The 10,497-nt window shown below is 54.9% G+C and overlaps 1 protein-coding gene across 1 annotated transcript in view; it reads left to right on the top strand.

Annotated features, from left to right (window-relative positions):
• Window positions 1-6: 6 nt before the first annotated feature.
• MAPK4 (mitogen-activated protein kinase 4) overlaps window positions 7-10,497 on the top strand; it is a 20,966-nt gene continuing 10,475 nt past the window's right edge. Inside the window, exons 1-3 of the mRNA XM_017734316.1 lie at window positions 7-565; window positions 8,908-9,100; window positions 9,719-9,751. Coding sequence (XP_017589805.1) covers window positions 95-565; window positions 8,908-9,100; window positions 9,719-9,751 — 697 coding nt within the window. The 5' untranslated portion in view covers window positions 7-94. The remainder of the gene's footprint in view (window positions 566-8,907; window positions 9,101-9,718; window positions 9,752-10,497) is intronic.

The raw sequence follows: 10,497 nt of genomic DNA, 5'->3' as shown, positions 1-10,497 counted from the left end.
GACACTTGGCCAACATCACCGTGGCCGATGGCAGCGTGGTCAATGTCCGTTGGCCAAAGTCCACGTGGTCAACGTGGTCGTGGTCAATGGGGCAATGTCAGTGTGGTCAATGTCCTGTGGTCAAAACCAACGTGGTCAACAAAACCAAGGTCACCATGGCCAACATGGTCATCACCATGGCCAATGTGGTTGCCATGGCCGATGTCGCCGTGGCCAACATAAATTCCGCCGCCTCGACCACGAGAACATCGTCAAGGTCTACGAGGTGCTGGGCCCCAAGGGCGCCAACCTCCGCGGGGACTTCTTCAAGTTCAACATGGTGTACATCGTGCAGGAGTACATGGAGACGGACCTGGCGCGGCTGCTGGAGCAGGGCAAGCTGGCCGAGGAGCACGCCAAGCTCTTCATGTACCAGCTGCTGCGCGGCCTCAAGTACATCCACTCGGCCAACGTCCTGCACCGCGACCTCAAGCCGGCCAACATCTTCATCAGCACAGAGGACCTGGTGCTGAAGATCGGCGACTTCGGCCTGGCCAGGATCGTGGACCAGCACTACTCGCACAAGGTAGGCAGTGCCGGGCTGACCGGCGCAGGGAGGCATAGAACATTTGTACGGCGATGTGGTTGGGCCACGCTGGATCTTCTTGGGGGAACTGGACCTTGAGCCCCCGCTGGAGTGACCACTGCTGGTGACCGCTCTGCCCCAGGCTATTCCGTTCCATTCATGGAATCGTAGTTTGGGTGGGCAGGGACCTTTAAAGCTCATTCAGTCCAACCCCCCAGCACCAAGCAGGGACACCTAGGGACACCTTCCCCTAGATAGGGTTGCTCAGAGCCCTGTCCAGCCTGGCCTTCAGTGTTTTCTGGGCATAGCCCACGCACTGAGCTCTGCCAGAGTCCTGGGGCTCTGCAGTGCTGCAAAGCTGCAGAGAGAGCACAGGAAGGGTTTGAGGGCCCTTCAGCTGCCTTTCACTGCCTTACATGGTGTGTATTATACATGGTCAGGTGTTTCATTCTGTCTCAGCAGTGGGCTGTGGGGAGGCGTGTGTTCGCTTGCTGTACTCAAATGACTGAGCTCTGTGTTCCTCGCTCCGCTGCTGTTACAAAGCACAAGCAGCACGTGGAGAGGGGACCTGGCATGTCCACACCCGCTCTGCCAGGCTTTGTCCTCACTTCGGTGCCAACCGGCTTCTTAAAAACCCAGTTTTGTTTGAATTAACATAGGGGGAGAGGGCTGGGTCTTTGAGACTCAGTCAAGTCTTTTCATCTGAGGTCAAGATCCAAATAACAAGTGAAATTCTTGGCCGCTTGGTACTTAGTGTATCATAAAGCAGTAATAATGTGAGTGACCGGGGCAGCCTGCTGTGTTGACAGCGGGCAGGCAGCATGGGAGGCCGGGATAATGGCTGAGAAGACTCTGTGACACGCAGTCCTGATGCTAATGGATCTTGAACAGAGCTGCAGATGTATAATGCCGGTTGCCTTCCAGGCGGGAGCTCTTGAGCACTGGAGGAACGTGGCGGAGGCTCCGTCAGCCCGTGGGTCCACGTGTTCTGGGAGAAAGCGGTCACTGCATGGTCTGCAGCTGGCCTCTGGTTAGAGCTACTGTTTGGTGTTGTGAGATGAGATGAAATCTGTTCTCCTGAGCCGGGTGTGTCCGCGGTGAGGTTGGGGTCGGTCCCCCATGGATCTGTTGTTGTGCCTGTGCCGAGGCTTAAACGCGCTTTGCGTTTACCAGTGGGTTCCTGCCCCTTGCTCCGTGAAGGGAGGCATGGAAGGGCAGGCAGCAGAGGACGGCAAAAAGACAATTTCATGATCCCGAGCAGATCTGTTCTGGATGCGAGTCGGGGCTGTGGGGAGAAATAGAGCCTGGGGAAAAGGAGTACGGTTGCAGGGGACATCAGGGAGCAGGGCACAGGGTCGCTGTCACTCTGCCTGCCCTCCCTGTGTTCCCTTCCTGACTCCTTATTTATGGCCCCACTCAGGAGGAGGCTCCTGGCTTTTCAGATGGATGGTTTGTTTGTTTAAAGTCAGGTAATTCCCAGAGAAAACCCCTGCAAACAAGGCAGGCTACGTGAATGCAGAAAGTCTCTGATTTAGGGAACATCGTGTTGTCAAGGACTGCGGGATCAGGGTAGGAGTTACCTGTTCGTGTCTGCTGCAGAGTTATTGTTATTTCTGAGCAATTCTCTGTAGCCTCAGTAATGGCCAGTGCAGTGGAAGGAGCTGTCAAGGGCTGCAGCTTCGTGTTGGTGTTTAACTCTGCCAGATGCCATTGCATGAGCATCCTCCAATTCCTCACGGGGTGGGAGGCTGGAGCATCAGTGCAAAAAAACCCATCCAAGTGTGCAGAGAAAGCTGGATACTGCTCCCGAGCAGAGCTGAAAATAGCAGAAAATGCCAGTTATTGGTGACTCCTGGCAGTGGGCAGGACTGTGTTTGCCAGAGCTGGGTGCCGGGCCCTGCAGGGGCAGAGGGACAACAGGAGGGCTGGGGTGGGGGGTGGGTCAGTCCTGCCTCTGATGTCTAAGGTGACTCAGAGAAATCAATTCCTTCCCATATTTCGCACCCAAGCCCCGCTCTCCTCCAAGGCTCGCACGGATTTCCGATGGGGGTCCCCTGGGTGCCCCCGCCCCTCCCTCACCACCCCCCTGCCCGCAGGTGGAGGATCTGCTGCCCGCTGGGCCTCCACCCCAGGGCCACCCGGGCAGAGCAGGGATCCTCACAGCCCAGCCCGTGGTGCTGCCAGCCCAAGAGCAGATGAAATCCTGCATGATTCATTGCCCAAAGACCCCGCAGACCCAACCCTCTGAGGGCAGTGCGGAGCTGCACCTCTATCGCAGTGGTTTCCTGCGAGCCTCTGAGGTTCATCCGAAGCACGTGCGTTTTTCTTCTGTTGGCATGTTTTGTATCTGCAATATGCTTACGCTAATGGCTGGGCTCTGCTGACACAAAAGATTGCAGGTTGTGTGGTGTTACTGGTCCCAAAGGTCACATCGCTTCTGACCTGATGCTTCTCAAAGCCCAGACCATCCTGCTGAGTGTTAAAATGGCAGGTAGGAACCATGCTAGATTGTGAGCACAATTGTAAACACAGCTTAGAACACACACACCACCTAAATAATAGCCCTTGCCTGGCAAGGTGTCTCGTTTGTGTGACTTTCAGCAGGCAAACGTTGAATTAGGATAGCAGGGTGGGAAGGGGAGAGCTTCCCAGCTCTGGGAGACGCTGAGCTGGGATAACGGGGTGGGAGGGGGAGAGCTCCCAGCTCTGGGAGACACTGAACTGGGATAATGAAGGGGAGAGCTGCCCAGCTCTGGGATATGCTGAACTGGGATGATGGGATGGGAAGAGGAGAGCTGCCTGGCTCTGGGAGACGCTGAACTGGGATGATGGGATGGGAAAGGGAGAGCTGCCCGGCTCTGGGAGATACTGACCTGGGATAATGTGGTGGGAAGGGGAGAGCTGCCCGGCTCTGGCATATGCTGAACTGGGATGATGGGATGGGAAAGGGAGAGCTGCCTGGCTCTGAGAAATGCCCTGAAGCACAGTGAGGAGCCGGCCTCCCCCAGTCGAAGCAGAGCGGCTTTGGCTGTTTCCCGCAGCACTCGGCTGTTGTTGCTGCTCAAATACCTTTCTCCATGTGGTAAGAGCAGCACAGGGACATCTCTTTGAAACTTCTCCACAGCAAACAAAATTAATTTCCAGCTGCCAAAGTCACATCCAGACCTCGGTCTGCACCTTCACTGGCTGCTCAGACCTGACAAATTTTAGCCCTGTCTCAGATGCACGAGTTTCTAAGCTCAAGCACTTACAGACATCTCTAGGGCACAGAGTGCCAGGTGCAGCAGGAGAGGCCCCTCGGGAGATGATCCTGTGCATCCACGTCTCTCTCTCATCCCATCTCTTCCCCAAAGCTCTCACCATCCAGCTGTGCAGGCTCCTTTCTTTTCCGTCTCACTGCTCGTCATCCCTGGGCATTTATCCCTCTACAACATCTCCACATTATCGCCTTTCTCCTCGGCCGCTGCTGCCTGTGGTTTGAACACTTCACACCTTGGTGCCCAAATGGTGAGCAAAGGCGGGTTGGAGGTGAGGAGAAGAGCATTCCCAGCCTCCAGGAGATTCCTGTCCTCATGCAGGACAGGCAAAGCTGAGCTCTTCCTGCTCCATAACCCTTCATCCCCGTGGTGATTGCAGGATTCCCCGCTGGAATGCTCTGCCATGGCCCCTCTGTCCGCAGCCCCCATGGTCCAGTGCCTGCCTGGAGGCTCCCTGGGCCTCAGATGGATGCTGCCCATCCATCTGTCCATCAGTCCATCCGTCCATCCATCCATCCATCCATCCATCCATCCATCCATCCATCCATCCCCACTCTCGTGCCCTAATAAACACCCTTGGCTCCAAATGAGAGTCCAGATCCATCTGCACCAGGTTTGGGAGGGAAGAGGGTGTAAAGGCGGGGTGCTGTCCTGCCCTGAGCACCCTCAGCTTGTGGCAGAGCAGGGAGACAGCAAAGTCGAGTGTTAAAAACTGGCATAAACACCAACCAGCAGATGTCTAGACTTTAAAATAATGAATGTTCTGGAGGGCAGACCCGTCCCTGGCTGTGCATCCTGTGTGGCGTGTCGGGTGCCGCAGCGCTGGGCAGAGCGTGGGGTGGTCCTGTCTGGGAAGGACGGGAGATTCCCGCTGGTGGGGACACAGAGACTTGCGATTGCCTTCCCTCGGGTGACCAGGCCTTGAACAGAACCTTCCTTACCCTCCCTGGGCTGCACAAGATTGTCTCTTCTGGGGGCTCTGCCTGGTGCTCCAGAGCACCTGGGGACATCTGCTGATGGGTTCCCAGGGGACCTGCTCTCCCTTTGCCTGTTGGCAGCATTCCTTACACAACTAACTGGCAGAAATTCCACACCACGGAGGTGTATCGGGCCCTTCGAGGGGGAGTTCCTGTGGCGAACACTTTGCAGACCATCTTCAAAGCTTTGAAGTCCTCCTTTAGCTTTGTACTTGCTGTTCAGTGCAAACATAATCGCTTCCAGTCCATCCAGTAAATAACAAAATTCCCGGATGGGTTGTGGCGAGGAGGTGTTCAGAGGAGGTGAGGGTGTGGGGCGTTGCTCTGTGCTCCTCTGGAGGGGACCACCCAGCACGTCCAGCCCTTGGGCAGCAGCCCATGGCCCGTGCAGCCGGTGCTGAGCCTCCCTGCTGTGACCCCAACGCGTCTGTTCTCCGGCTCTGCCCTCCAGAGAGGCACGTAATGGTCTGTGCTCCTGAAATAAACGTGCCCTGTCATCCCAAAACGAGAGCGCGTCACGTTGCTGGAGCCCTGCGCGACAGCCGTGCCGTTGTCCTCCTGTGGAGCCACGTTCCTGCCAGCCCGGCATCGTCCACGGCCCCTCCCAGAACTGCCCTGCCTGCATTTCCAACAAACAAGGTTAAAAACCCTGCTGTGAGGAGGCAGAAGCTTGCTGCTGCTCCGGGATTATTCCAAAAGCTTGGGCTTGTTGCTATTTTGAGTCCCCCATCTGCAGCAGGAGCTGATCCGGCTCCCACGGGTGAAGCAGCAGAAATCCCAATGGTGGCTGTGGATGGGGGCGTGGATACACAGGCTGTGCTTGGATCCTGACGGATTTCCAGCGTGTGAGCCCCTGCTCTGCACCTCTGCGGCTTTTTCACGGCAGAAAGAAGGGTTCTGCTGTGAAACACTCCTGGGGGAAGCCTTGGGCTGTGGCGTGGGGGGCTGCAGTAGGTGGGATCCTGAATTCCCATGTCCCCTGGATCCCTCCAGCCCCGAGGACGAGCTCCAGGCTTGGATGGTGGTTGTCTGGAGCAGCAGCAGGTCTGGTGCTCCCCATGTGCTGCCATGCTGTGCCAGGTTCCCATGGGATGCAGGTTCAGCGTGCTGTCACCAGGGCGACACCAGGATGCAGCAGCACCTGCCCCAAATTGCTTCTCCTTCTGGTATTGCGAGCAAAACACAAGATACGTGCTGTGTAGAGATGAGAAAAAACATTCCTTTTTCTTCGCTTTCCAGTTGCCTTGCTGTGCTGCTTGGTACGACTTGATGCTTGTCCTACCTGTAGTGAATTCATCACCTCTGTAGATCGCCTGAGCTGTTGCCATACACACAGGAGGAGGAGAAGCAGGAAAAGGATACTTTTTTTGAAAAGTAGCATTTTGAAATTTGCAAGGGAGAAAAACAGAAATAGCATGGAAGGGCTTAGACTTGAAGCTATTTTTCAACTAACTCCGTTGTTTTTTAAAGAGATTCTGGTGGTCCTCCAGTGCAGAAGGGGCTGTGCTGAATCCACAGAACATTGTCACAGAGATGGATGTTCCATCTTAGTTGGCACTAATTAATACGCTTCCGCTCTTTCTGTCTGGTTGGGTCTGGGTACGTGGTGCAGTCCTTGTGCTGGAGCCCTGCCTTGCTGAGGTGGTGGCCAGGGGTGCTGGGGCTCCCCACCCTGGCACCACAGCTGTGGGTGGGTCCTCATCCCGGGGCTGTGGCAGCGGCTCCGTCATCCCAGATCCCAAAGCTGTTTCTCCCCAGAACGTGCCATCCCACAGGACTGCAGTTTCTGTCTCCGGGTGGCAGGACAGGAGCTCAGGTATTTGCTAGACGTAGGGATCTAGCCCCTGTTTTCAGCCGTGGGAAGGTGTCGGGGATGTGTCAGGGACTGGAATGCCGTGCTACCCACTAGAGGACCTCCAGCCAGGTCAGAAAAGTCTTGATTTCCAAACCGCCCATCAGTCCTTCCCTGTATTGTCCCCCTGAAGAAAGGGGAGGGATAACGCGGAGCCCAGCTGTGGAATGCCCTGGGAAGCAGTGATGGGATGGAGAGCAGCTGCAGGTTCCTGCTCTCTGTGGCTCCCTCCTGGCCGTGGTGCTGCGGGCTCCGAGGTTTTCCGGCAGATGGAAGCAGGGAGGTAACAGTCAGGCACGGGGAGATGGGCAGCAGAAGTGCTGCTAATTAATTACCACCAGAGCCGTGCACGGCAGCAGAGAGGTTGAAGATGTGTCCGCTTGGTGAGTTTTGGCAGGGAGTTTTCCCCAGGACGTGAGACGTGCCTGGGGAGGGAAATGCTTGGCTTGTTGTGACTTTCAGATGTTTGCAGTGTATTGCTCATGCGTTTTGCGTGGTGCACACACCCCTCGGAGGACTCACATCCATCTTGCTGTCAGCAAGGAGAAACATAGGAACGGTGTTAAATCCATAAGGAGGGTGGCATTCCTTTCCTGGGAGAGGGAAGAAATTGCTCCAGCTGAGAATTGCCCTGGATTACTACTCTCAGAGTTCATTTCTGTGGGATTCTCCAATAAACACCAGCATCTCCATTGTTGGGAATAATTGCAGTGGCTGAGAAGTGGTGGTTTGATCCGATAATGCCTGGGGGCTTTTGTGCTGGTTCTGATTGAGCAGCATTAGCAAAAAATGTAACAGCATTAAATGAAATTTCTCAGCTAATCAGTCTCCATTACAACTTATCATGAGAAGGCCAAAATTAAAACATTCTTTTAAAAGCAAGCCCTTTATGATTAAAAGCTTGATGACTCGCACATTTGGGAGTTGGCGCAGAAACCTGCACTGGGGGAAGAGGAGCGTGATCAGCCTTGTGGTGTTTGTGGTGGTGCACTGCTTTCGTGTTTAGGTGGAGAGATGCATCCTACAGCATCCCGGGAAGCGCTGTGTAGCACAACTCCAGTTCTGCTGCAGTCTGTGGAACTAAATCAGTAGGGATGGAGTTTTTAACTCAGCTTTCATGTGGACTGTGTTCATGCTGTCTTTGCATTTTGACATTCTCCAAATGCTTCATGGCATTTAAATGCAATTCAGCTTTATAATTTAATTTTGTTTTGCCTCTCCTGCTGCACTGCAATCCACCTCCTTCTGCTAATGTGTTATATTTAATGTAGAAAAGGCCGCTTATGAATATTCCAGTGTCATCCCTGTGGGATAACCACCCATGCCCAGCCCCTGCGTGGCACTGAGGGGTGCTGGGCCATCCCTTGCCGTGCCAGGGTTATTTGCAGGCTGGGACACAGCCTTGGTTCCAGCCAGAGCTGCTGAGCGCTTGGCACTGGGGGTGAATCTCCCGGGTGAGCTCAGGAACAGGAGGCGATGTCCAGAGACGATGGCCTTTGTCCTGTGGATGCTGCCCAGAGCTTCTCGTGTAGAACCAGGTCAAGCACCCAAAATGACCGTCCTCGATGTGAGCAGAGCAGGACTGAGGATGAGGAGCTGCCCCTCTCCAGCCAGCTGCTGGCAGCCATGCCAGAGCCCAGCTGCGGGTGGCAAGGAGGGGAGGTGATTTATTAGGCAAGGCTCAGGCTCAGTGCAGAATAAACAGGGTTTCCCGTCTCTGGGCCAGCCAGGTACTGCCCAGAAGGGCTTTCCCACTTATCCTACGGCATCTTGTTTTCAGGAGTCCTGGCTGAGAGCCCTTGGCAGTTCTGTTCCCCATACAGGCTTTCCTTCCATCTGCACTGGTGATCCTCCCTTTTGTTCTTCTGGACACTGTCTCGGATGAGGGGAGATTGGGATTTGTGGGGTACATCCAAGTCCTCCAGAGGCGACCTGGAATGGCTCAGGCGGGTGTGATGTGCCAATCCGTGCTACTGAAGCCATCTGTCCCTTGCAGAAGATGCTGCAGTGCCATGGTGACAAACAGCGAGTGGGTGCTTTGCCTCAAGGAGCACTGGGGTCCCTCTGCCCGCACTGGTGTTTGTCAGGTCCCTGCAGGGCAGGCAGCCCCAGCCTGCCGTGGGGGCTGCCCAGGCGTGGGGGGCAGGGTTTCCTGCAGGGGCCGGCCGTGGGGCCGCAGTGAGGAGTGAGCAGGGACGGGTGGAGGAGCTCTGCTGCACGCTCTCCCTCCTGACCCCCCTCTCTCTGCCCTTTCAGGGTTACCTGTCTGAGGGCTTGGTGACGAAGTGGTACCGCTCCCCCCGGCTCCTGCTCTCGCCCAACAACTACACCAAAGCCATCGACATGTGGGCAGCAGGCTGCATCCTGGCTGAGATGCTGACTGGAAGGATGCTCTTCGCCGGTAGGTTTCTGTCTCCTGTTGGTTCCTTTTTTCCCTCCCTCCCTCCTTGCTACCCAGTTCCGAGGCTTTCCAGCACAGCAGAGGGAATTCCGCTCTCCCTGCCAGCTTTGTAGCAGTGCTACAGAGATCCTGTGGTTGACTGTGAGACACCAGAGCTGCTTCCAGAACAGACTTAACTTGTGCAGCCTCTGCTGTCAGACCTGGGTTGGTGCAAACTCCCATCAGGAGTGGAAAATAGTTTTCACTCAGCCCTCCTGTGCTTGCCTGGGAAGGACACGTGGTGGCCTGGGTGTGATGGCACCCGTGGGTGTCCGAGGCTGTGCGCCCCTGACAAGCCTTGCCGGGCAGGGACGGTCTGCTGACAAAAGAAGAACCTCAGGGAACAAATCTTGACGGAACAACAAAACCCTTTTCGGTTTCCATGTTTCCAACAGGAAATAAGAGCCTTTTGTTGGCAGGAAGGATGCTAGAATCAATCACAGGGTGGAGTGTAAGGACAGGAGATAATGGTGCCATGTTCCAGGAGGTTTGTACTCTGTGCCGTGGATTTGAATCATGATGGGTGTCTTCAAGCTATTTCTTTTGTCTGAGGGAAGACATTTGAATGCCACCACCCATTTTTAGGGTTTGCCTGCAGGCACAAATTGCAGCTATAAAGGTGAAGAGCAAGAAAAGAAGACAACAAAAGCACAGCAAGGAGTACATGGTTACCAGTGCAGCGTTTGAAGCTCAGCTCTGATGTTCCTGAGAAGCAAATATGTATTTAATAGAGTCCCAAAAACGCTGTGTCAGGAGCAGAGCTGTGCTCCCCGAGCTGGGACACAGAGCCGTTCTTTCAGGGACGAGGCAGCTGCTCTCTGCCTGTTGAAGGAGCTGTTCCCCTTCCTGCCCGAGGTCTGCGGCTGAGCTCCTGCTCGGCTGTGTCTCCATCGCCTGTGGGTGCTCTGAATGACAAGGTTTAACACGTTTTGTGAGCAGCTGTTCGCAGAGCTGTGTAAATAAATAATCAGACCCATTAATAATGGAGGAGGACGTTTCCTTCACAGATATTTCAGCACCGCAGAGCTCCACAGACTTGGTTCCAGCTGCTCTGCTGCTCCCTCCCCACTCCTGCTTGCGGCTTCCATATTTCTTTTGTGAAAGCTTAGAAATAAGCAGGCAGTATCATTCTGAAGAGATCACTGAAACTGCCTCCCCATTCTTTCCTTCTTTTTGTCCTCAGTTTCACCAAAACTTTCAAGTCCAGGGATTTCAGCTTTGAAAATCATGCATTTAACCTGTCTGCTCCTGATGTTTCCTTAGGATGTGTTCCAGGAGCGGGGACATCCCCAGGTGCCCCTTGTCCCTGCAGGGCATTGTTTGGTCCTGCTGGGAGCCTCTGCAATCTCTGTCCTCCTGTACTTACCCCTCGCCTCAAACAGCAAAACAAGAGTTGCGTTCGAGGT

This window comes from Corvus brachyrhynchos, unplaced genomic scaffold, assembly GCF_000691975.1.
Source record: "Corvus brachyrhynchos isolate BGI_N302 unplaced genomic scaffold, ASM69197v1 scaffold285, whole genome shotgun sequence".
Lineage (NCBI taxonomy): Eukaryota > Metazoa > Chordata > Aves > Passeriformes > Corvidae > Corvus > Corvus brachyrhynchos.
Note: the sequence above shows the minus strand (reverse complement) of the source record. Positions and strands in the feature narration are given on the sequence as shown.